This window comes from Lonchura striata, chromosome 34, assembly GCF_046129695.1.
Source record: "Lonchura striata isolate bLonStr1 chromosome 34, bLonStr1.mat, whole genome shotgun sequence".
NCBI classification, from domain to species: Eukaryota; Metazoa; Chordata; class Aves; order Passeriformes; family Estrildidae; genus Lonchura; species Lonchura striata.
In genome coordinates, this window is record NC_134636.1 from 4617300 (window position 1) to 4643779 (window position 26480).

General features: G+C 55.0%; 1 protein-coding gene across 1 annotated transcript; it reads left to right on the forward strand.

Annotated features, from left to right (window-relative positions):
- Positions 1–11753: 11753 nt before the first annotated feature.
- On the forward strand, positions 11754–23512 carry LOC144247834 (serine/threonine-protein kinase pim-1-like). Its single transcript, XM_077789491.1, is given in 7 exon segments — positions 11754–11812; positions 19502–19931; positions 20102–20152; positions 20357–20723; positions 21398–21577; positions 21834–21983; positions 23505–23512. Coding segments are annotated over 7 exon segments (1245 nt in total).
- The last annotated feature ends 2968 nt before the right edge of the window (positions 23513–26480 follow it).

Genomic DNA, 26480 nt, shown 5'->3' on the forward strand with positions numbered 1-26480 from the left:
ATGGATTCAGGAATATTTGCCCTGCTCCTTTCTCAAGCCCTGAGTTATCCCACAGGATTGCTGTCAGTAGGAGGAAGGAGCATTTAGCTGTCCATCTTCCTCCTGTTTGCAATGCCAGAGTGTCCTTCTGTGTGCTCTGTGCAGCCCCAGAGAAGAGCAGAGAGGGAAGGGGCCGGGCCCAGGGCTGTGCCCCGGGGCTGAGCCTTGGGTGCAGCCTGAGGATCTCCTGCAGCACCACGGGAGCTGTTCTGTCCTGCCTTTCTTGCAGCTGAACCTGTTGGTGAAGGTGGTGCAGCTTCCCAACCCATCCCCATCACTGAGCCTCTGGGAGATGGTGAGGGTAGGTCAAGGCCTTTCCCCCTGCGAGAGCTGCCAGCTCAGAGCCCAAAGCTCGGCCAGGGGGGCATCGCTGCAGGTGCCAGGGCAGAACCATGCACGTGTGTGCCCTGGCCCTGGGCCATCCCCTCACTGCTCCTGGGGCTCAGTGCTGCCTGTGCAGATCTGCAGCGATGACAGAAGCTCCTGTGGCTGTTGAGTTACAGGTGTGGCTGCAGGGAGGACTTCTCCAGCTCCTTTTATGGCTACTGCCCGCAACCCCAGCTCCCATCGCAGGGGTGAGTAGTGTGTCTCTGCTGACTCCACAGGCTGAGCACTGGTTTTGTGGGATCCACTGAGAAATGGAAATGTTTTGCGCTAAGGTCCTCCAACAGGGAACATAAAAGCTCCAGGATACAAGAAGCACCATGAGCCATCTGAAAACATGAGGCAAATGCTGAAGGAAATGGAACAGGCAGGACAAGGTGGGTGATTTCTCTCAGGCTTCCCCTGGGACCCAGCAGCCAGGGGCATTCCCTGCACATCTGGACAGGCTGTGCCCGACACAGCTGGAAAAGATTCATGGCAGCCTCGCTGCCCCGCTGCTGCTCTCATGGCCTGCAGGGCTGTTTCCCAGCCTGGGCTGGCTGCAGCTTCTCCCCAGCCTCTGCAGGAAGGCATTTGCCACCAGCTGACAGGGACCCCAAACTGCAGCACGGGCCTGACATGCCCTGCAATTTCCCATTCTCTGGGTTGATCAGAAAGGGCACCTGTTTGGAGAGCAGAGAGCTGTGGCCACCCAAATAGTTTTTAGAGATTTCCTAATTCTTAACCATTACTTTGACATTCACTGCTTCCTGAAGATGCCACCTTCCTACTGGTGAACAGCCCCACCTGATCCAGCTGTCCCTTTTCCTTCCTCTAGAAATGGAAGGAGAGGCTGTGCTGAAGGCTGAGTTTCCCAGAGGAAGCAGTGGCTCACTGGCAGCCTCTGCTGCAGGAAGGGAGGCGCTGCCAGGCACAGTCACAGGAGGTAATTGCTGTGCCTCTGGGCCTGAGCCCTGCTGAGCCTTGAGCTGCCCTCTCTGCTGCTTGGCTGTGCCGGCACAACCTGGACAAGGCTGGCACAGCCCAGAGGAATTGTTATGCTCAGGGCACTCAGGGTACTAAGCAGTCCTGCTGGGGTCCCTCCATGGGAGACACATCCCAAAACCCGGGAGTGACTGCACGGGGTGCCCATGGTGGGGAAAGGGCAGAGGGGGAGAGCAAGGCCTGGGTATGAGCCCTTGGGCTGGAGGAGCAGTTCCAACAGAGGGAGGGAGAGAGGGAGTGCAGGAGGGAAGGAATGGTTCTGGCACTACATGCTGCACTTATCCCCAGGACTTTGGGGATGTTTCCCTCTGTGGGAGGGAGAGGGCCCCACGGCCCTTGGGGTACTCATGCCACCCCTCCCAGGGATGTTGCACAGGGCCTGAAAAGAGAATGGAGAGTGGCCAGGAGCCAGCCCTGAGTTCCCCAGACCCCTGTGCAGCTTTGGCTGTGTCTTTTCACATCTGGATCCAATGGCCTTACCTGAACCCCTTGCAGTGCCCAGTTCCCACAGGCAGAGAGGGATCCCAGCACATCAGGAACTGGTTCTGGTCTTTGCTCCCTTCTAGATTGGTATCATAAAATGGCTTATATGGAAAATCTGGTGAATGATGGTTTGGAGAATCTAGATCGTGGTGGAGGCAAGTACTCCGTGTGTCTTTCCTAAAAGAATAATCAATGTCATTCTGACAAGAGCTCACTCATGATCCATTTACCTTAACATTATCTCAGGGCTGAAAGATTCTGGAAACTTGCCCTGCTCCCTTCTAGAGCCCAACAGTGATTCCACAGCATCACTGTCAGTGGGAGGAAGGAGCATTTAGCTGCCCATCTTCCATCCATGTGCAATGCCAGAGTGTCCTTCTGTGTGCTCTGTGCAGCCCCAGAGAAGAGCAGAGAGGGAAGGAGCCAGGCCCAGGGCTGTGCCCCGGGGCTGAGCCTTTCACAGCTCCTTTGCTGACCCCAGGGAGCCTGAGCTGCTCCTGCTGCTGCTGCCAAGCCCTGGCCTCCACTGGGGCTGGGTTTAGAGCTGCTGGCAGCTCCAGGGAGTCCTTTCTCCCCTGACTGCCCCGCAAGGAGCTCCTTCCTTCCCAGTGTGGGCCCACCGCAGGCTCGTGGTCCCCCTGCCCCTGCTCCTGAGTGGAAGGCAGAGCTGAGGGAATTCCTTGGAGGGCACCAATCACCCAGGGCCACTCACTGTCACTCCAACCTGAGGGAGACGTGCCACACCTTTCTGTTAAGGTCCTCCTAGAAAGAAGAACCAAGGCAGAGGAGACAGGAAATCCCTGGAGGCTGCCAAACATCTGGACCAGATGCTGAGTGATCTGGAGAGACAGCGTGGTGGGTGCATTTCCCTCCCCCTTCCCCTGGGACTCAGCAGCCAGGGGCGTTCCCTGCACATCTGGACAGGCTGTGCCTGGCACAGTGGGAAGGGATCCATGTCAGCCTCGCTGCCCTGCTGCTGCTCTCATGGCCTGCAGGGCTGTTTCCCAGCCTGGGCTTGCTGCAGCTTCTCCCCAGCCTCTGCAGGAAGACATTTGCCACCAGCTGACAGGGAGCCCATACTGCACCATGGCCCATGCACACCCTGACATCCCCTGCAATTTCCTGGTCTCCAGGCAGATCAGGAGGGGTGGTGTTTTGGAGAAGGGAAGGTTCTTTCTACTTCCAAAAGTTCATCTGATTTCCTGATCATTCTCCATGACTTTGACCAGTATTGGGTCATGAAGATGGAACCTCCCCGATGGGGAAGAGTCCCATCTCATCCAGCTGTGCCTTTTGTTTCTCAAGCGATGAACCAAAAGTCTGTACAGAAGGTGGCTGTTCCAGAAAGAAGCAGTGGCCTAGTGCCAGCCTTTACTGCAGGAGGGCAGGCAGTTCCAGGCACTGGCACAGGAGGTAATTGCTCCAGTGTGTCCTGACAGGGCCTGACTCTGTCCCCTGGGGCTGGGGGAGCTGTCACGGGGCAGGGAGGGCCAGGGCTGGCAGGGGCTGCTCAGGGATGGGTTTGGCCCCTGTCCCTCCAAGCAGCGGCGGCCCAAGCAGCTGTGCTGGCCCCGGGCTCTCCTGCCGGCCTGCTGGGCTTTGTTGGGTGGCACAGCCTGTGCCAAGGGGCGGCAAGGTGCCTGCAGGCCCCAGAGAACGTCCTGGCCGTATCCACCGTGCTGCCAGCTCAGCAGTGCAGCACAGCGCAGGCTCACGCTCCCCATTGCTCCCACAGAAATGCTTGGCAAGTCCAGTACAGATGCTCTGAATCCACCGAGCACGCCAAGAGTTTTCTGCCCCCCGGATGTGCGCAGGTCCTGCATGATAGGCACGGTGGTGACACTGTTCACTGTGCCACTTTCTGTGGTCCTGTGCTATGTCGGGTTCCGCTGGTGGAAGGAACAGAAACCGTAAGTTGTTGCGGATTTCTACCCTCCAGCATCTTCAAAGGCTGCTGATAGGGAAGATTCCCAGTGAGGCTGCAGTGGAGTTGTGGCCAGTCCATGGCTGTGCAAAGAACTCTGCTGAGGGTTCTGCTGCTGCCCAGTGCTTTCCTTGGCCTCTTCATTGCTGGGCCTTGTCCTGGGGGGCCGCTGGGGCTGCAGCCAGTGCTGGCTCCCCCTGAGGCTGCCTGGCCAGGAGCAGCCCCAGGGGCACAGGGCAGAGGCACAGCAAGGTGGGGAGGAGAAAGAGCGGGGACGAGATGGCCCCTGAAAGGCAGAGGCGCTCTGGGGCCCGCTCCTGGCCAGGGAGCCTGCCCAGAGCCGTCCCCTGCTCGCCGGGGCCTCGAGGGGCAGCTGTCCAGCTGGGCCAAGGTGTGCCAGCCGCTCCAGCCGTGCTGGGGAGCCTTGCCAGCTCTGGGCCCTGCTGTGCAGGAGGGTCCCTGTGTGCCATGGCAGCTGGGGCCTCAGCCACTGCTCTCTCCACAGCAGCGCTGCCGCAGCTCCAGCATCCCGGCCGAGAAGGCGTGACTCCCCCTCGCCCCCAGGGAGCCCAGAGAGCGTCGGGTCTGGCAGCTCTCAGACATCGCCTCAGCAGCAGCAGCTGCCCAAGAAAGCAGAGCCCCAGCGCTCCGTGCCTCCCCCACGGCCCCCCAGACCGGTTGTGATGCAGAAGCTTCCCGAGATCCCCCCACCTCCTCCCCTCCCGAGCCCCCCGCCCTGGTCCATCTAGGACTGGATGTGGTCCAGCCACGGCAGGGCACGGGCCACCAACAGCTTGGGGCACCTGCTCTCCTTTACAAATAACACCCTTACCTATGCACAACAACCAGAGTCTCTCTTCATACTGTTCTACCTTCAACAGGAAGGGCTGAAGATTCTTCCCTGTTCTGTTTCATCCTTTACCACTTAGATTTTCATACAGTTGGCTGCTGGCTGCATCTCTTAAAGGCTTTATTAGCACTGCACGTTTTACCCCACCTATCAGGGGAAAAAAAAATAAAAAAAATTATTCAGTTTAGACTTTGTTTTTAGTGTGGTTGGGCCACTCACATTTTGAGCAATTAATTTTCCATAGTACTTGCTCCCTTTTCCTTACTATTCATAAAAAGTTCATCTGGACTTAAAAAGCACCAGAATTACTGAGATTTCCCTCAATGCCCAGAAGGGAATCTAGCATAAAATATTCTCCCTGTGCACTGCACAACAAGAAATATTCAGAGGAAACTAGAGTGGCAGCTGAGGCTTGTGGAACTCCCAGAATACTGAGCCTGCAGAGGAGGCAAACAGCCCTGGCCTTGGTTGAGGGAACTTCTCACAGATTCCTCTGAGAATGTGGCACTCCAGGAGGGGAAAGCTTTTAAACCTTTCCCTTACCTTCCTCGTGGGCTAAAATGTAAGGCTCTTCCTGAGAAAAAACTGAGCTACAAACAATTCTTCATTCTTCGACAAAGCTACTCAGGTTCTGGATTTATCTTAAAAGAGCAAAACCAAATGGGGTCAGAAATTTCTCATCAAAGCCTGTTTGAAGAGAAACCCCACCATATGAAAGAAAATATTTATTAGCATCAGTTCATTCACAAGAAACCCAGCCCTGGATTGAGCAGCACTTTAAATGAACTTGAATTCACTTTCCTCACATATCAGCTGGTTTGGTTTGCTTTTTTTTTGCCCTAGAGAGAATATTCAAACTATTTGGTCTTGACAGGACTCCTTGGCTGGTCCCCAGACCCGGCTCCTCATGATGCCTTTCCTGGGCTGTTAATGCAGCCTGTTAGCAGCACCTGGCTTTGCCACCCTGCTCATGGTAGTGGGGCACAGCTGGTGCCACGGTCCCCTCAGGTGCCACGGTCCCCTCAGGTGCCACGGTCCCCTCTGGTGCCCCGGTCCCCTCTGGTGCCACAGTCCCCTCTGGTGCCACGGTCCCTCTGGTGCCACAGTCCCTCTCCTGCCCGTCCTGGTTTGTGGCATGTCTTTGCTGGTGGAGGATCCCTGCTTGTGCTGCTGCCTGTATTCAACAAGACCAGTCCTACTCGCTAGCCAAAGAGAGAGCAAAGTCACTGCTTTGGGCAGCTCCTTTGAGCGAGTTTAACGCTCACTCATCTCTATGCCAGACCCCTGAAAAGACACACAGCAACACATAAAGTCAGCTCATCGACAGAGGTGAGCAGGTCTGAGTGAACGGAAGGTCGGCTTTCAAGCACATTGGGTTTTTAATTTAGTGTAAGCACTCAATCGTTCACGAGCCTTACTTGCCCAAGTGGATTCTGCGATGCTGCTGTCTTGCTTGCGTTCAAGAGAAAGCAGAGGGGAGAAAGGAGTTAAGAAATGAGAGACGCACTTGGGGCGCAGGCTCGGCAGCCAGACGGAGCAGGGCGGCACCGGGCCGCTTTGCCAGAATCCCTTTTGGTGCCGGACAAAGGCGGACGCTGCTCGGCGAGCGGCGCTGGAGCGGCGGCGGCCCCGCCCCGCCCGTCCCGCCCCGCCGCGGGCCGGGGCCGAGCGCTCGGCCGGGCGGGCGCTCGGGATGCTCGGGCAGCGCCGCGGGCCGGGCGGGCGCGATGGAGCCGCCGGAGGGCTGGGACCCCTACGGGCGGCCGGCCCGGCGCACGCAGTGGCTGGTCAGCGCCCTCGCCTCCCACTACGGGCTGGAGCGCGGCGTGGAGAACGAGATCGCCGTGCTGGCCACCGGCGATAACAATAACAATCATATCTATCTATCCTCTGCAACAATTGCCCTTTTCGTTAAACTTTTTAAAAGCTAAATATTGACTTAATTACTATTTTTGCACAACTTCGGGTATATAATGTTGCAGAGGAGAGATATGATTGTTATCTTAGCTAGCCGAAGGTCACTTCTGCCCTTGGATGAATCCTGGAGTGAAATGGACTGTTCCATCCCACCCCCCAAAAGATTGTGGCTCATCCCGCACCTCTGTACGTGCCCCTGAAGCATCGGAGTCTGTAACCCCATTGGCCCATGCCTTGTCCCAGCCCGCCTAGGAGCCCCTGATAAGGGGGCTCCGAGCGGCCATGCGGCCTCTTGGACTTTCTCCCCCGCTCTTGGACTTCCTTCCCTCCTGGGGCTTCCCCTCTCCTAAACCCTCCGTTTCTCCCTCCCCTCCCCCGTCCTCCTAAGCCCGGCCACGTGCTACGCCTGAGAGCACGAGGCTCGGGCATTCCTGGATCCCCAATAAACCTCTCCCCGCAAGAGCAAGCTTCAGAGATCTCTGCCTCCCTACACCCCCACCGTGCAGGAGAATAATCATCCCACAATATAACATATTGGTACTGAAACTACACTTACTACTCTTAAAACAATCAGGCGTATTTTACAGAGTTCCTTTAGCCAAGATGCAGAGCTCAAACCTTCAGATAAACTGTTTAGCTAGATTATTAATTGTAATCGAGGTGGCGTTTATTTCTTTACTGATTGAGCATTTTAACCTGTTGACTGCTTTAGTCTAATGGAAGAATTTAACTGAGGTATCTTTATCGGAACCTTCTGGGGAAGGTTCTATAATTGACTAGGTTGGAAAGGTCTATTAGGGCTTTGTATCAGCTAGAGATATGGTACCAGAGCTTGCAGTCTTGGCTAGAGCAACCCAGGCATTTGTCTTTGCTTAACCTATAGGTGAAAATTCAATACAAAATTTGAAACAAGAGAACACTGTAACAACAAGGGTACAAAAGTAACATGCATGTGAAAAAAAGAATATGTCCATAGTCTGGGGTTGTTTCTGGTGGGCAGTTTTCTTCTTGGCTTTGCAGTTTAGGTCTGAGCAACTGCCTCCTGGTTTGCACCTGCAAAGTCACTGCCATTTGTGAGGGTACTGCCAGATTCTGGTGCGTGGTAGGACTTTACATTCTTTGCTGGGACCCCTCTGAGTCCTTCGCCTGTAGAGACACAAGCAAACCCTCTCTCCCATGTTACAAGGTTGCATGGGCTTTCTATTTGTCCTGTGACTGAGGTTTTGATTAAGACTTTTATTTTTGGTTTTTTGTTGTTCAGAAAGTGTCTGTAAATGGGGATATCAAGCTGTCCTATACAGCAATTTGAAAAACTGTATGCGTATGGGGCTTTGCTGAACCTGTTTTGGGGTGTGGCCTGATACATTCCCCTCTTCTGTTTTAATAAGCTGCATTCTAGGGCCTCGGACGTCTTTTCTATGGTACTTCCCAACAGCTGGTAACCATAGGAAAAAGGGAAACTACTATCTTTTGCTGCTTTTAGGAATTTTCTCTCATCCAGAGATGGGACAGCTGTCCATTCTCTGGGACTATGAGGTTTGGATATATGCCTGTCTATCAGTTGGAGGTTATCAGTGCTTTTCTGGGCATTTTGGGAAACTGGAGTAGCAGGGCTGGTATTGGTAGGGGTAGTATAGTTCTTTGTGGATCCTGTATTTGTCATAGCAGCTGCCAGGTCTGTTCCTCTTTCCCTGGCTGCATGCTAAGCTGTAAGTCAGATGCAGCAGCTGCTGATAGCTGGGGTAGAGGGGCAGGAGGAGAGGTGTCTGTAAGCGAAGCCATCAGAGAGGAACCAGCGCGTGTGGAAGGACGTATCAAGGATGGGGCTGCAGCTGTGGAATGTGGATAAAGCATAGGAGAGGAAGCGGAGGCGTCCAGGGGCGGTGGGGGCGGCGGTGTGAGGGGAACTATTTGTTGCGTGGCTGGAAGGAGTTCCAGGCGGGTATTCGGCGAGGAGGGCTTTAGCGGCTAACCCGGAAGTGACTCGGGACTCCCCGGCCGTGGCAGCGGCGGTGGAACTCCTTCTGGTGGCTCTGGGGGTCCCACTGTTGCCGCCTCTGAGCTCACGGGTTCTGGTTGATTGCAGACCGCGGCACGGGGCGTGGGGGGAGTGGCAGGCTCCATCGGCGGCGTGGCAGAGGCGGCAGGAACTGGCCAGACCGGGGGCACCGCGAACCGCGCATGCGTGGGGCGCACCACGTGGTCCGCCGGCCGAGCCAAGATGGCGGCCGCGTCTGCCGCGCGGCCAGACCCCTCTGATGTCAGGCCCGCGCCGCGGGGAGGTTGCCAGGGGGCGGGGGGTGGCGGGGTGGCGGCGCGGGGCCCCGGGGTGTCCCCCCGCGGCCGGGGCTCAGGCTGGGGTGGGGACACCGGTCTTCCCGGTGGATTTTCCCACGTGGCCAAGATTGAGGGCATGGCCACACGCTCTCCCGGCGCGGGCGGTGGCGGCAAGGCGGCCGCGGCAAGCGCCGGTTCGAGTGTTTGTAGAAACGCGGCGAAGCCTCTTTGTAACAGGCCAGCAAAAGTAGCAACCACCACTACTAGAGGGGTTTTGGGGGGAGCCGGGGCGGGCAGAAGCCCCGTGGAGTGCGGCGGGATCAGGGCAGCCCCGGCCGCCGGGCCCGCAGCCACCGAGCCAATGCGGGCCGGCACAGAACGGCGCAGGGTGGGGATTGGGGGGGTGCGGGGGGGGGGGGGTCACGGGGGCGGGTGATGGGGGCGTGCGGCACGGGGATGGAACGGGGCCGGGGCCGGCCGCGGCGGCTGGGGGGAGGGTCGCGGCGGAAGCGGCAGGGGTGGGGGCGGCCGCGGTGGCCGGCGCCCGGCAGCGCAGGGCGGGGGTTGGGCGGGTTGCGGGGGGGGTCGCAGGGGCCGGGGTGGGGGCGGCCGCGGCGGTTAGGGATGGGGTCACGGCAGGTGGGGAGGGACGGGGTGGAAGGGGATCGCGGTGGGTCGTCAGCAGCCGCGCAGGCCGGCCACATGGCCGGGACTGGCTTTCACAGAACGAACGATTCAGCCACCGCTCTAAAAGCTGGGAGCAAATCACAAGCATTGGGGTCTCTTCTGTAAATGTCAATAAAAACCTTATCACCTACTGAGTCCCAGAATTCTTTGGTAATAGCGGCTGACCGTTCAGCATGAGGGAAGTGGGGCAGGACCCATTCCAGGAGATTTTTTAACTCTTTCTTAGGCAAAGTACTGTCATGACTACGTAAAAGATGGTTAAATTGCTTATAGAGATCTCTATCTTCAGCAGAGTGGGATTGTCCCATATTTTAGACCTGTGTAGCTCACCTCGAGTTCGCAAAAGAGAGACTCTCTCCTCAGGGGTCTGCACAGGTCCCCTCAGAGCTCCGGACATCTCTCCAGATGGCTTTTCCATGCTCGGAACCTTCAGACCTCCGCCCTCGGGGCTTCCAGCGCAGGAAGTGCTAGGCAGTGCTCTGTGCGCTCTCTTAATGTGGCCACGTGCCACCAGCTCACAGCTCGGGTTTGCTGCAGCTCCGCAGCGGTTCCTTGCTCGGGCAGTTCCAAGAGCTCCAAAAGCTGGCTACTCATGGGCTATGGTGCTCGAGGGTAAATTGCCTCAGCAAATCTTTAAAGGCTTCTACGTTGCTTAGCAACGACAGCCTGTGCTCAGAGCGAAGAGGAGGCTATCACAGGTAATTACCATGCATGGAGGTGTCGAGATGCGTGGATTCCTTTTCCTTCCAGGTTGGACGCCAGTTGTGAGAAGAGTAATCTCCTGCACAGTGGGGGTGTAGGGAGGCAGAGATCTCTGATGCTTGCTCTTGGGGAGAGAGGTTTATTGGGGATCCAGGAATGCCCGAGCCTCGTGCTCTCAGGCGTAGCAAATGGCCGGGCTTAGGAGGATGGGGGAGGGGAGAGACAAAAGGAGAAGGGTTCAGGAAAGGGGAAGCCCCAGGAGGGGAAGAGGGGAGGAAGTCCAAGAGAGGGAGGAAGTCCAAGAGCGGGGGAGAAAGTCCAAGAGACCGCATGGCCCCTCGGAGCCCCCTTATCAGGGGCTCCTAGGTGGGCTGGGACAAGGCATGGGCCAATGGGGTTACAGACTCTGATGTTTTAGGGGCAGGTACAGAGGTGCAGGATGAGCCACAATCTTTTGGGGGGTGGGATGGAACAGTCCATTTCACTCCAGGATAAGGACAGAGTGACATTCGGCTAGCTAAGAAAACAATCATATCTATCTATCCTCTGCAACAATGTAGGAAAGAAATTAGGGAAGCTGAAGCTCAGTTTGAACTTAAAATGGCAACTTCAGTAAAGGCTAATAAAAATTGTTTTTATTAATATATTAATGGTAAAAGGAAGGGTAAGGTCAACCTTTGTTCTTTATTAGATGTGGAAGGGAATTTAATAACTGCAGATGGAGAGAAGGAAGAGGTGCTTAATGCCATCTTTGCCTCAGTCTTTAGTGAGAAGACGATTTGCCTTCAGGACAATTGTCCTCCTGGGCTGGTAGATGGTGTCAGGGAGCAGAGTGGGCCACTGTTATCCAGGGGGAGGCAATCAGAGAACTGCTGAGCTGCTTGGATGTTCATAAATCCATGGGACCAGATGGGATCCACCCCAGGGCGATGAGGGAGCTGGCAGATGAGCTTGCCAAGCTGCTCTCCATCATTTTCCAGCAGTCCTGGCTCACTGGGGAGGTTCCAGATGACTGGAAGCTGCCCAATGTGATGCCCATTCACAGCAAGGGTGGGAAGGAGGATCCTGGTAATTACAGGCCAGACAGCCTGACCTCAGTATCCAGTAAGGTCATGGAGCAGTTAACACTGAGTGTCACCACACAGCACTTACAGGATGGCCAGGGTGTCAGACCCAGGCAGCAGGGGTTTAGGAGGGGTAGGTCGTGTTTGACCAACCTGGTCTCCTTTCATGACCAGGTGACCCTCCTGGTGGATGAGGGACAGCCTGTGGATGTGTCTATTTGGACTCCAGCAAGGCCTTTGGCACTGCCTCCCACAGCACACTCCTGGAAAAGCTGCAGCCCACGGCTGGGACAGGAGCACTCTGTGCTGGGCTCAGAACTGGCTGCATGGCCGGCCCAGAGAGTGGTGGTGAGCGGTGCTGCATCCAGCTGGGGACAGTCACCAGTGGTGTCCCTCAGGGCTCTGTGCTGGGCCAGCTCTGTTCAATGTTTTTATTGACGACATGGATGTGGGGATTGAGCCTTTCATTAGTAAATCTGCAGATGACACTAAGCTGGGAGCGTGTGTCCATCTGTTGGAAGGTGGGAGGGCTCTGCAGGGAGGCCTGGAAGGGTTGGAGGGATGGGCAGAGTCCAATAAGATGAAGCTTAGTAAATCCAAGTGCCCATCCCTGGATTTTGACCACAAACACCCCCTGCAACATTACAGGCTGGAGATGGTGTGGCTGGTCAGTGCCCAGGCAGAAAGGGACCTGGGGGCACTGGTCGAAAGCCCGGTTGAACATGAGCCAGCAGTGTGCCCTGGTGGCCCAGAAGGCCAATGGCTCCTGGCCTGGATCAGGAATGGTGTGGCCAGCAGGAGCAGGGCAGTGATTCTTCCCCTGTACTTGCCCTGGTTGGGCAGCACCTCAAGTGCTGTGTCCAGTTCTGGGCCACCCAGTTTGGGAAGGTCATGGAGGACCTGGAGCATGTCCAGAGAAGGGCAGCAAGGCTGGTGATGTGCTTGGAACACAAGTCCTGTGAGGAACAACTGAGGGAGCTGGGGTTGTTTAGCCCGGAGAAGAGGAGGCTCAGAGGTGACCTTACCACTCTCTACACTCCCTGAAAGGTGGTTGCAGTCAGGTGGGGGTTGGTCTCTTTCTCCTCACAGCAGCTGACAGAACCAGAGGACACAGTCTTATGCTGCACAAAGGGAAATTTAGATTGGATATTAGGAAAAATGTTTTTTATGGAAAGGGTGATAATGTACTGGAATTGTCTGTCCAGGGAGGTGATGGAGTCAGCATCCTTGGATATGTTTAAAAAAAGACTGGATGTGGCACTCAGTGCCATGGTTCAGCTGAAGTGGTGTTAGGGCATGGGTTGGATTTGATGACCTTAAAGATCTCTTCCAACTCCATAATTCTGTGTTTCTGTGATTATGTGACATCACAGAGCAGGCTGTGACATCACAGGATGTCTGTATGACATCACAGAGCAAGCTGTGAGGTCACAGAGTGTGCTGTGACATTATAGGGTGGCTGTGTTACATCACTGAAGGTGTTGTGACATGACAGGATGGGTCTGTGAGGCCACAGAGGTGCTGTGTGACATGATAAGTGGGTTTTGCCATCACAGAGCAGGCTGTGACATCACAGAGGAGGTTGGACATCACAGAAGAGGTTGTGATGTCACAAAGCTGTCTATGACATTTCAGGCTGGCTGTGTGTCATCACAGAATGGGCTGTGAGGCTACATAGAAGACTCTGCCATCATAGAGAAGGCCTCTGTGACATCACAGAGCAGCTGTGTGATGTCACAGAGAAGGCTGAGACAATAGAGAGTGGGTTGTGCCATCACAGAGCTGACTGTGAAATCACAGAGCAGGCTGTGACATTAAAGGGTGACTGTGACTTCACAGGCTGGGCTGTGACGCCACAGGGCAGATTTTGTGACATCACAGAGCAGATTGGGACCTCAAAGAGTAGGCTGTGACATCACAGAGCAGCTGTATGAAATCCCAGCTGGCCTCTTACATCTCAGAGTGGGCTGTGTGACATCGCAGGGGCTGTGTGACATCACTGGGGCTGTGTGACATCGCAAGGGCTGTGTGACTTCACAGTTGGCTGTGTGACATCACTGGGGCTGTGTGACATCACAGGGCCTGTGTGACATCCCAGGGGTCCTGTGACATTACGGGGGCTGTGTGACATCACAGGAGCTGTGTGACATCGCAGGGGCTTTGTGACATCCCAGGGGCTGTGTGACATCTCAGGGGCTGCGTGATTTCGCTGAGGAGGTCACTCTGCCCCAGTTTCCCCCAGAGAAGTCCAACACTGCTCATGCACAGGGGGGTCCCCTGTCCCCCCAGGTCCCCCCGCCCCCCTCGCCACAGCCTCCCCCAGAGGATGTTCCACGAGATCAACCCCAGAGCCCGACACAGGGACGGGGGCTGGGGCTGTGGGGGTTGGGATGGGGGGACAGGGACCCCCTGGCAGTGTCCCTGTGTCCCCCAGGGCCAGAGCCTTGGCCAGGGCTCCTTCACCCTGTTACCAACGAGGGCTTGAGAGCGCTGAAAAGTCCCCAGCAAGGGAGCAGCAAAAACCAGATTTAGTATTAAGTGACAGCACCACAAAGTTCCTTGGCAAGAGTCACTCTGCTCCTGACTGAACACTTCACACTTAAGGCACCCCTAGGAAACAAATCAACCACAAATCCAAACAAAATCCAGGCAATCAAACTGAAATGATCAGAGAACTGTCCCTGTATGTGGCACAGGGACACATAGAACAGTGAGGGCAAGGATAAAAGGAATATGGGCCAAAAGCTGAACAGAGCTCAAATTTAACAGGACTTAACTTATACCTTAACCTTAACTTCTACCTTCAACTTCAAAATTTAGCAAAAGAACAGATATTAACAGTATTTAACATAACTTATAACCTACGACTTTTCAATTTAACAGAGGAATATCATTTAACAGTATTTAGCTCAGCTTATAACTTATAGCAAAAAACAACTCTTAGCAGCATTTAACTTAGCTTAGGCTGCATCACTTGACCTCACTTACAGGCCTGACAGGCTCAGCTATCCAGGGCACTCAGAGCCCTCAGAGAGCAGCATTTCTGCCACATTCCCCAGCACAGGCACTCCTGTGTGCACACAGACACAGAGAGTCAGTGCAAGGCACCTGTGAGAAATTCCCCTAAGGGCGGGGAAATGCTCCTTGAGGATGCTTTGGCATCTCCCCAGCAGGGAAGGGTTGAGCCTGGAGGAGTGGGGGGATCGGCCCAGGCTCCCTCGTTGTTTCAGGATCCCCGAATTCAGCAAACGGGAGAGTTCCCGGCTCGGAGAGGCCCCACTCAGAGGGAGTCGCTGGCCCAGGAGAGCTCCAAGGGCTCCTTTTGGAGCGCTGTTTGTAGGGCCCCTAGAGAGGGGCTGCAGTCCCAGCCATGTTTCATCCTGGCCGCACTTGGCATCAGCAGCTTTCTTTGGCAGGGTGAGAACAGGGATGTTGTGCCACTGAGGGGACACAAACAGTTCCAGGGCTGCTCCTAAAGTAACCAGGAGCTGGCTGGGCAGCAGCAGTGCCTGGAGCAGAGCGTGTTTGTGATGAGCTCCAGAGGAGCTGAGCCCAGGGGCTGTTGGCCAAGACCGAGGCCCAGTGAGGATTTCTCAGCTGGCAGGGCAGCCTGAGAAGGGGAGGAGGGAATGCACCAGCACAGGAACCATGGAAACAAGGAGCCATTGTGACACTGTGGGGCCTGTGAGACCAAGGGGCCATTGTGACACTGTGAGGCACCATGGAACAATGGACACCATTGTGACACTTGGGGGACAGATTGGATCATGGAGACCATTGGGATACTATGATACCCAATGGAATCAGCAAAGCATTGTGACACTCTGAGGCCTCATGGAACCAGTGAGACCATTGTGACCCTGGGGTCCCCACAGAACCAAGAGGACCATTGTGACACTGTGGGGCCTCGTGTCATCAGTGGTCCATTGTGACACTGTGGAGCCAAAGGAGACCATTGTGACACTGCAAACCCCCATGGTCCAAAGGTCCATTGTGACATTGTGGGCCTCATGGATCAGAGGACTCACGTGTCATTGTGGGGCCTGGGGAACCATGGAGACCATTGGGACACTCCATGGCCTCATGGAATCTTTGGAACCATTGTGAAACTAGGAGGTCTCATGGAACCCAGGGGCTATTGTGGCACTGTGGGACCCCATTGAACCAAGGGTCCATTGTGATACTGTATGTCTTTTTGTAATTAAAGAGCAATTCTGACACTGTGGGGCCCCATGCAACCAAAGGAACACAGAACAGGTCTGGCTGGTTTGGCCTCCCGTGGACTGCCTGACTGGTCCAGCTGACCTTGGCATGTTAAAGGTCTTTTCTCTGCTACTGGGGCTCACTGGGACAGGAAACACTGGGGCTCCCTGCTTTCCTTTCAGTGGAAAAGAACTCTCCTTCTCCTCCAAGTGCCCATGGCCAGAACTGGGATTTTACGTCCAAGTGTCCTTTTATCCAGGGATTGTTCCCATAGGAATATTGCCAGGACAAGTCTGGTTGACAGTGGTTTCATGAGGGTCACCTCTCATCTGTGCCCAAAACACTGGGGAAGGCTCCATGCTTTCCTTCCTATGGGAAAGAATTGTCCTGTTGTGTGTTTTTCTTTAGTTTGATATTTGTTCTGTGTATGTTCAACCCCCAACCCCTAATCTCCTCCCTTGCCCAGTTTTCAATCTTCCCAAGCCCTTCCCTACCCGGCTCCTCTCCAAGTTGTCAATCCTCCCTTTCCCTGCCCCTTTCCCCAGAACATTCCCTGTCACTCCTCGTAGCCTCCTCCCCTGCTTCCAGAGCATTCCCTGTCTATTTAGTGAGGCTCAGCATCCTTTTGGTTACTTTGTGTTACTCCACTGCCCTGTTTCCCCTGATAGGTTTGTGCTATGTTAGTCCCTCCTTAGACTCTTCCCCAGGCGTACCCTCACTGGTTGCTGTTCCTATACCCCGCCTCTTGAGTTCTGGTATAAAACCTTTGTTCGCCCTCCCCAGAGGGTCTTGGGGCTCACTGAATGAAACCATCCTGTTCACCCCCAAGTCCCGTGTTGCCTCCCCACGCCAAGTGGGACTGCAGAGCTTCACAGGGGGAGCAGCCGCCCGTTCTCTTCCCTCTCACCCCCCAGCACGCCACTGCTCGGGGTATCGCGGCAAGAGAGGCTGCCCGCATTGCAACACTGTCCTGCTTCTCCAGGTGCCCATGGCCAAAATTGGGATTCTGTCTCCAAAATTCCCTATATCCAGAGGCTGCCTGCAGACAATCTGCCATTCCTGACAAGTCTGGCTGACCTTGGCCTTGTGAGGCTCTCATCTGCCTTCCAAACACTGGGGCTCTGTGCTTTGCTTCCTATGGAACAGAACTCTTCTTATCCAGGTGCCTATGTCCAGAATTGGGATTACACCTCCAACATTGCCTGGTGTGAAAGACTGGAGGAGATTGTTGGCTGGAAACATTTTGTGTGTGGGGGAGGAAGGGGCAGGTCCAGCCTTGCCCTGCCCTGGAGCCCCAGCACTGCCCTGCCCTGGAACCCCAATCCCCCCAGAGCCTCTATCCCAGCCCAGCAGTGTCTGCCAGTCCCTGGCACAGCACAGGCAATGCTCCACAGCCACCTCTGGAGCTCCCAGCCCAGCTCCTGAGTGACCAAATGACCCCAAGTCCTCCCTGGGGCTGGGGCAGCAGAACTCAGAGGCACCAGCGGCTCCAGCTGGGAAATGGAGTGTGGCATGGGGCTGTGAAAGCCCTGCCTGGACTGTGCCAAGCAGGACACACAAGCCCTGACCCTCATCCCCCAAGCAACTCTCTCAAGGAGACATTTAAAAGGAATTACAATAATTTGTGTACTCTGAGTTAGATTCACTGGAGAAATAGTGCCCCAAAGCTCATTAACACTCAGAATACTTGAACAAGCCAAGCCTCTTGGAATAATTTGATTTAAGTTTTCAAATATTTTGTGATTAATTAGGCAGGCTTTAGTAGTGTATTCAAAGTGAATGCTTTATTTTTACAAAGACACAGAAAAGATTTGTTAGGTCCTGTTTCATCTTTTTATTCCACATAAATGAATATGTGCAATCTCCACTTGACACTGAATTCAAGTACCTCCTCATACAGTTGAAATAGATATGAAAATCAAGACCCTTGATGGCTGACAATCCATCAGACTCTGTCCCTACCCCCACCCCACCATTTCCCCCATCCAAGCCCTGGCACTCAGAGCAGCCTTGTGCAAATCTGAGCTCCCTCCAGCCCATGCTGCACCTGCAGGTTTCAGCTCCTTGGCTCCAACCCCCACCTGCTTTCCTTGGAGTAAGAGCTGCCTGAGACACAGAGGGATGTTCAATTCTTGTCAGCCAACAAAGCCAAGGGAAGGCACAGCTCCATCAAATGCAGAAGTCATTCCTCTGCTGGCTATTAAATCCACTTTGCACAGTAGCCAGTCTCAGAGCAATGGAAAACACTTTCTGTACCCAGCACAGATCCCAAGGTCCCCCCAAACCCTCCCTGCCCCGATTCTGCCCAAATTTGCTCTTTCCACACACGAGTCACGTGCTGAAGTCAGAAGCTCCCTCCATGCCCAGAGGGGGGAAAAGAGAGAAAGTGGATGAAGAGCTCTCCTGTGCAGAGCCAAGGTCCCAAGTGCCCCTGCAGTGGAAACCACAACTCATCAGGTTTGTGTCCTTTGGGCTCAGGGATGGTGACACTCAGAGGCACAGAAAGGTTTCTTGCCAACAAACAGGAGTTGAACATTTGAACAATTTAATAACCATCACAGACTTTCCTTTTTCTTGGAACTGTTTAAACCTGCTCTGGACTGAAAACCCAGAAAAACACTGGCAGCTCACACCTGTGGCCCACTGAGGTCTGGGACCCTGCATTCCAGTGCCAGAGGGACTGAGAAGAGACCGAGTGAGCCAACTACAACCCACAGAAAGGACTTTCTGAATTGCCATCTCTTCAGAACTCTGAGGGGGTTTATTTCATATTATTCATGCTTGTGAACACTTTACTTGTTAAATAAACTGGTTTTTCCACTTTTCTCCAGGGAAGTCTTCTCCTGAAATAGTAGGGAGAGGGGCTGCTTGAACTTGATTTGTAGATGGACTTCTTTTAGAGGTTTCCTCACAAAATTTGCCCTAAACCAGGACAAACAGTCACAATTGTGCCACTTCACCAGTGGCACAACTCCCCAGCCCCCCAGGAAAAGAGAGGACATGTAAAGTTATCCAAACATTTGGCCTGCTTTGCTGCAAAAGTCGTGCTGCACACACAGTGCAGTGTGGAAAGCCAAGAGAAGCTGCAGCAGGTGGCAAATCTTGGGACAGAAGCTCGACCTTGTTCTCCATGAGAGGTTCTTGTCAAGAGCAGACAGGAGAAGATTCCTGGAGAAGTGGAACAACTTTGCAGAAGTGCAATGAAAATGAAAGAAAGTATCTAAGATGTTTTCCTCTTTCTTTCTATGCTCTCCTTTTCCATGTTGCACGACTTCTCCATGGCATGAATTCCAAATGGATCTCACCTCTAAGATGGGTCACTTAGCAAGTTATAAACAGTGAAAAATACCATGAGCTACACGCAGTTTTCCTTCCCCTGTTTTTACTGGAAAGCAACGCTGGAGACATCAGTGCAGTGCTTGGGTCAGGTAGGAATCCTACAGCAAGGGAATGTGCCCCAAGGGTGTTTGAGCCTCAGCAAGGACAATGCACAGCAGCGACACAGCAGAGGGGATTCCTCTGCCAGTGTGCAGGAGTCAGGACTCTGGATCTGGGCTCCACACTGCAAAGTTCCCGTGTCTGGACAGACGAAGGGGCTGTCCCCGGGGCGCGCGGGGCTCGGCCGTGGGGCTCGTGGGGCGAGCGGGGAACGGACACGCGGACAAACGGCCTCGGTGCTTCAGTTGCAGAGGCAGCAGCGGCGGCGGCGGCAGCAGCGGCGGCAGCAGCGGCAGCAAAAGCAGTTTTTCTCTTCTTTCTCTTTCTCTTCTCTCTTTCCCGCTGTCGGACACCTTCCCCTCGGTGTCCTTCCCCGGTGTCCCTCTCCTCTCCCCGCCTCCTTCTCCCCATGCCGGGCCGGGCCATGCCCCCGGCCCGCCCCCGGCCCCGGGCGGGGCTGCCCCGTCCCCGGCCCCGCCCGCCCCGCCGCGGTCTCGCCTCCGCCCGGCTCTGGCCGTGCTGGCGGTGGCGCTGCCGGGCGGGCATCAGTGCCTGGGGCTGGGCCGGCATCGCCGCCCTTTGGCTCCGCCTGGCCCGAGCCCGGCCCCGGCCCCGCCGCAGGGTCCGGCCCCGGCGCCGGCGCCTCCCGGGCCCCGCGGAGGACACAGGCGGCACGGCCGCTCCCGCCGCCCCCGCTGCGGCTTCCCCGGCCCGAGCTCCGCCGCTCGGCAGCGCGGCCGCCGGCCCCGAGCCTCCCGTGTCCCGTTGCCGAGACCGAAGGCCTGGGGATGGCCGGCCCGAGGCGCTCGGGGGGCGCTCGGGGGCCGCTGCTGGCCCCGGGCCGAGCGCTGACAGCCGCGTCCCGCCCGCAGGGAAGGCGCAGGAGGCCCTGCAGGAGCGGTACCGAGTGGGTTCGCTGCTGGGGCGCGGCGGCTTCGGCAGAGTGTTCGCAGCCACGCGGCTCTCGGACGGCGCCCCGGTGAGCGGCGGGGCCGGCGGCGGGCATGGAGGAGGAGGAGGAGGAGGAGGTGGAGGAGGAAGGAGGGAGAGGAGGAGGAGGAGGAAGGAGGAAGGAGGAGAAGGAAGCAGGAGGATGGGGCTCGGCAGGGCGGGCGGCGAGCTCAGCCCGCTGCTGCCTTCGGCTTGCAGGTGGCCATCAAAAGGGTGCCACGGAACCGCGTCCGGCGCTGGGGCGAGCTGGTGAGTGAGCGGGGCCAGCGGGAAGAGCCGGGCCGTGCCGGGCGGGGATGAGGCGAGGCCCGGCATGGGGGAAGCCACCAGGACGCCTCGATGGGGAGCGGGCGTGGGGCCAGCGCAGGGCGCAGAGCATCCCGGGCTGGCTGAGGGGTTCCCCTGCCCTGGCACGACATCAGTCCCACTGGTGGCACCGTGGTCCTCCCGCAGCCCGACGGCACCAGCGCACCCCTGGAGATCGTCCTGCTGGACAAGGTGTCCACCGGCTTCCCTGGTGTGGTCCAGCTGCTGGAGTGGTTTGAGCTCCCCAACAGCATCGTGATGGTGCTGGAGCGGCCGGAGCGGTCTCAGGACCTCCTGCATTTCATTCGGGCACGGAGGTTCCTGTCTGAAGAGGTGGCACGGGAGCTGTTCCGCCAGGTGCTGGAGGCCGTGCGGCACTGCACCAGCTGCGGGGTCCTGCACCGCGACATAAAACCAGAGAACATCCTGGTTGACCTGGCCACTGGCCAGGCAAAATTGATCGACTTTGGCTGTGGCACCTATCTGCAAGACACAGCCTACACTGACTTTGCAGGTGAGCCCGGGCAGGGGTGTGCTCCTGGTCCCATCATCTCATGGCCCAACATCTCACAGGCCAAGCTGGGTGTGGCAGCGAGGATTCTCCCTTTTGCTGCCAGTCAGGGTTCTGAGTCTTTACCTGAGTTACTTTTGAGCGGGGCTGGGTGGGGAGGCATCTTCCAGCCCTGCTGGCAGTTTTTGCCCACCACTCTGCCTGGGGCTGGGGTTGGAGCAGCAGCAGCCAGCCTGACAAAAGCACCCGTGGGTGGGGGTAGCAGAGGAGGGGGCCAGGACCAGTGCACCAGCCAGTTTGGTGTGCAGGCGAGGGGAAGGGCTTGGACTGCTCCACTCACCTTGTTTTCATAATATTTTATGAAAACATAAAATATTGGCTTCATAATATTTTTGGGGCACTGCAGGCAGGGAGGATAAGGACCTGTTTATTCCCCCAGTCCTGAGTGGGTTTTTGCTTTACATGTCATGGTCAGGCCTTGCTGGGGCTTCTGCTGCCCTCTTCCAACACCAGTGGCTTCTTGTCCAGCCCTGAGTTTGTACACAATCCCAGGTGCTGGCGAGAGTGCAGTAGTCATCCCGTGTGCCACTGGGGCAGCCCCTGCATGCCCAGGGATGCTGGGGCCAGGCTCTGGAAGCAGCAGCATCCCCCTGATGAACTCCATCTGTATTCCACAGGAACACTGTCATACAGCCCCCCGGAATGGACCCGCTTGGGCTGGTACCATGGCGAGGCAGCAACGATCTGGTCCCTGGGCATCCTGCTGCACCAGATGGTCTGCGGGCAGCACCCTTTCAGGAGGGGCCGGAAGATCAGCTGGGACCATCGGCTCTCGCTGCCACAGCGGCTCTCTCCAGGTGGATCCTCATCTCTGGCCACGGGGGAACACCAGTGCTGGGAGACAGCAGCGGGCTCGTGAGCATCTCGCTCTGGCAGCCGCTGAGGAGGTGGCACATGTCCTGCTCTCCTGCTCTCCTCCACAACAGGGAATTGATAGGAAAGTTAAGCCCAGCTGGGAGCACAAAAGCAGCATGGCCTGGGCATGGGAAGAGTGGGGCAAAGCAGACAGGAGCCTTCTCTATCTGACCGGTGGTTTCTGGTTTCTCTGCCCAGAGTGCCAAGAACTTATCAGGTGGTGTTTATCCATGCACTTCTTGGACAGACCTTCCTTAGAAGACCTGTTCTGTGAACCATGGATACAGGATATTCACCTGTCATAGATGAAGAGAGAGAGCCTCATGCACACTTTGCTGCAGGGCCCTGGTAAGTTACAGCTCCACACATGCTCTGGCAATCAGAAGCAAGGAAACCCAGACTTTTTTCCTTGCCTATATCAATGCACTGGGGTTGTTGGGTGGGAACACGCAGCCCTTGTGCTGGAGCTGAGCTGCTCTGCCCAGCACTGGTGGCTGCCATCCAAGGTGGTTTTGCTTGTCCCAGTTGCCTGGCAGCTGGGGCCCTGGGCAGAGCCCTTACAGCCTGGTCTGACCCCCAGGGAAGGAGAAGGAGCCCCTGGAGAAGCTGTACCTGGTGGGGCTGCTGGAGACAGCGAGGACGACATCAAGGATGATAACCTCTTCCTCAATTTGGACACTGGCAGCTGAAGATGATGGACTTCTGGCACCTTCTCCAAAGCCAGGCTCCACAGCGAATTTGCAGATGAGTCCACAGCCGGGGAAATGCTCCCAGATTTGGGCATTGCTCAGACTGGCTGGGAACAAAAGGTTCTCCTTGTTCTGGGGCAGATGCAACTTCAGTCGGCTGCCCAGCTGCTTTTTGGCAGGGCTGGGGGCATGGGTTGTGGTGGATACAAAATGGGAGTTTGCTCCTGGCCCTGCTAACAGCCCCCACCACCCAGCATGGCCTGGGCTGAGGCTGGGGCTGGGGCAGCCAGCCCAACACAAACAAACCCCCATGGTGGGAGCAGAGGTGGGACTCCAGAACCTGTGCAGGGGCTGCTTTGCTTTGCAGGCAAGGAATGGCTTGGCCTGCTTCACTGCCCTTGTTTGCTTTGTGATCACAGTTATTTTGGGGGGTAGTTCAGGAGGGAAGAGAGAAAGTGTGGGCTTCTCTCCCCCATGGGTGGGATTTTCCCTAGCATGTGGGGGTTGGGCCTTCCTCAGACCCCTGACAGAGATAAGAGTTGTTTTCTTGTTTCCCCATGTCTCTAATCACTTTTCAACAGTTTGTTGTTTGTTTTTCTCGAGGAAGCGTTCAATGTAAGGTCCAGTCGGGATTGGGAAGCGCTTGGGAGCAGCTGCAGCGTGGATGGGCCGTGCCCTTGGAGAAGGCTGAGGACATCATTTGGGACCAGCTTTTCTCCCAGCAGAGGATGGCATGAGGTGAGTCCCCGTCTGCTTGGCATGGTGGGATCAGAGCTTTTGGGAGATGGCAACAAGCACAAGGAGGCTCCTGCTCTGGGCAGCTGCTGAGGGCTGGGTGTGCTGTGGCTGGCTGCAGGCTGGGAATGTCCTGCCCTCCTGCTCTGCTCCCAAAGGCAGCAGTGATGGGCAGCTCTGGGCATGGCTCTAGGCACAGCCAGCATGGCCTGGGCTCTGTGGGCAGTTGGGACAAGGGGACAGGAGCCTTCAGCTGATGGGTGGTTTCTGGTTTCTCTCCTTGCAGCCGGGCTCTGCGGGTGCTGAGGCTGCTCTGGGCTCTGCCAGGGCTCTGCTGGGCACTGCCCTGGGCACAGCTGGGCTGGCTCTGCCCTCACATTGCTCTGACAGCTTTGCATCAGACGAGCCCGTTTGAGCACAGTGCCTGAGCTTTCTCCTTTGGCAGGTGAGTGAGACTCTCCTGCAGGCCAGGAGATTGCAGCTGGGGACACACATCCAACTGGCAAGGACCCAAACTCTCCACAGTCCCAGCTGAGTCCCTGAATCTCTGCAGGAATGCCTGGATCTCCACTATTCATTCTTCATTGCTTTTTGGCTGGAATTGTGCAGTTGCACTTTCTTCCTCCTCTAGAAGTGCCATGAGTGGCCAAAGCTGGCAAGTGAGCCGTGTTCCTGAGGCAGTGCAGTCTGGAGCTGATGGATGGAGAGTTGCCCTTCCCACTTCCAAACCAGAGCAAAAGGCCGTAAGTGGGATTTTTCATCCGTAAGAAACCCCTGACAATTTCAGAGGGAATGTGCAGCTCATTCCCAGAGTGAGAAGGAAGGTCATCTTCTAAAGGATTTGGGGTTTGACAGAGTTTAGATTCCCAGTCCTGTCTGGGGCTGGAAGGGCCCCAATCAATTTCCTATTGCTTTGACCACAATTTAAAATAACAATGTTGGAAACAACCCCCAAAAACTTTAAAAAAGGCTGCTGAGGTCAGTAAGATGGATCCATGCCATCACACATTTACAATGTAAATAACTGAGTTCTCTTTTTAAAAAGATCATTTACCTCCTAATGCAAAGTTACAGAAGATGTTTCACTAACACTTGGATTTTATTTGTATCTTTTAAAATTCATCTAATTGTTTTTTTTTTTCTTTTTCCTTTTTTTTTCTCTAAATAGAGGTCCTGGCCCTCTTCCAGCCAAAGGGGAAAGGGCCCCACCAAGCCTTGTTACCCACAGATAACATGGTAAAGCTGAACACTAAAGGACCTTGTGGGCATTATTCTGGAATTAAAAATGTGCCAGCTCCATGGACAACAGAATTATTGTTCCTAACTTGAATGAGATTGAGCAAAAAGAATGAAGAATTGTGTCACTAAAGTACTACTGATGTCTGTAATTTGTACCTTGATAGTCAGCCAGAACCTTTGTTTGCCAAAACACTACAGAGTTTCACCAAGGGATCAGTCATCAAAAATGTTTTGAAAATGTAAAGACCAAGGTAGCCAAAGCACTCAGTGTCACTAATTGCTGGGTATGTTCTCAGCTGAAGCTGGGAGCAATGGGGTTCCCTTGGAGGGCCCACCCTGTGGGGTGGCCAGAACTCTGTCAATGGGCTCTGCCTCGTAACGGAGTCAATGAAGGGACAGTTACAGAAAACTCTGCTGTGGGACACAGGAATACAATGATCAGTGAGACAGGATGCACTCAGATTTCCCGTCATGAGAAACCCTGTTATAGTTCTAGAGGCTACAGTGTCAGAAGATTTCTGTGCTTTACCATCACTGCCAATGCCAGTAGAACTTGGGGTGCTGCAGCTGGTCAGTGTCAGTGTCACACCACTCCCAGCTGCAGGGCCACCATTTAGGCTCCTTCAGCAACAAGCACCCAGATGACTTAGGGCCCAGAGAACATTTTCCACCCAAAGAGTGCCTTGGGTTTCAGAAAGCAAAAGATTCTGGTTCACCCTGCGCCCCATGTGCGCTGCCCTGTCCTGTGGAGTTGACATGAATGAGCTGAATGGATTATTAGAATAGGTAGCAAATGATGCTGTTAAAATGTCCAATAGCACATCCTATGAGCTCCAACAAACACAAATGGGGACTCCAGAGAACCACATGGCCTCGGATTATCTTCTTGCTGGCCAAGGAGGAACCTGGGCTATCAGGGGACGGGGATGTTGCACTGCTAGCAGTGATGGGTTTGAAGGCCAACAGCCAGGAATCACCTTGACGGAAAGAGCAGTAGAAGAGTGGCAGAAAGAAGAAAATTCTTCTTGGTGGGATTGGCTTCATGGCTGCCAAATTAGAGGCTGCTGTGAAATGCATTCGTGGCAGGGCCTGTCATCATTGCAGTGTGTGCACTTGGTGAGTTGCTGGGACACTTTGTGCTGGGAAGTGGAGTATTGAGACCTTCCTTAAAAGATACAGTGTCAGACAAGAGAGGCATTTGGTAAATAAGGGAGAATGGCAACAATTTAGGCATGTTTTAAAAGGAATGTGAATAGCTCTGAGTAATGAACTTAAACTGCACTTAATTGTAGAACAAGAGGAGATGCCTTTTTGCTTAATACTTAAATGTAAGCTGTGTTACTGAAAGAATTGTTACGAAGGTTGTAGTTGATTGTAGGTCTCAGGACCGATCAAAGTACCAAGGCCTGAACAGGTCCTGAGGCAAAGGTCACCTCTAGATGAACCTTCCAAGCAAATGTTTTATTTGTATCCCCTCATTAACGAAGCATGATTAACAACATGATCCATGTATGTGTTCCTTGATAAAACATGGATTTATCTTTCTGTATTTAGAAACAGACAAAGCCCCATGTGGCCTTGTTTGGGGGTGAAGGATCAAAGTCAACTCCCTTGGTTCCTCCTTCAGCCCTGGCCAGGCTTTGGGAGAAAGCAGTCAGGAGAATGAAAGCAGATGTTCTCACACTAGCAGTGATGCCAGCTTGTTTGTTAAACAGTGTAAAAGCTGGGTCCTCTCCCAGCTTTGGGGTTGGAGCTTCATTGGCTGCAGAGGTGGAGGCACCTGCAGGAATTCCCAGTGTCTGGGAGTGGCTCTCCAGTCCTTGGCTTCCCCCAGCTGATGTGTGGCTGTGGATGATGGTAAAGCCTGAGGCTAACTGGTGATGGATCTTTCCTTAATCACTCCAGGCAATCTCTGGTAACAATGACTGGATGCATTGCTGAGCTTTTTTGTAATGCTTTGCTAATGATGATGTGCTTTGCTGAGCTTATCCTTTTGTAATTCTTTGCAGCTGTGCATGATATAAATGACACAATTCCTTCACTTGGTGTCTGTGTCTTTGGTGCTGACCCTGCCCACTGGTGAAACAGGGCCCCCTCCAGCCTAAGTGTTACCTGGGAAGAGAAAAGCCATCACTCCAAATGTCCCCCCTTCCTCCTTGTTCCCCCCACTTTATACCCTGAG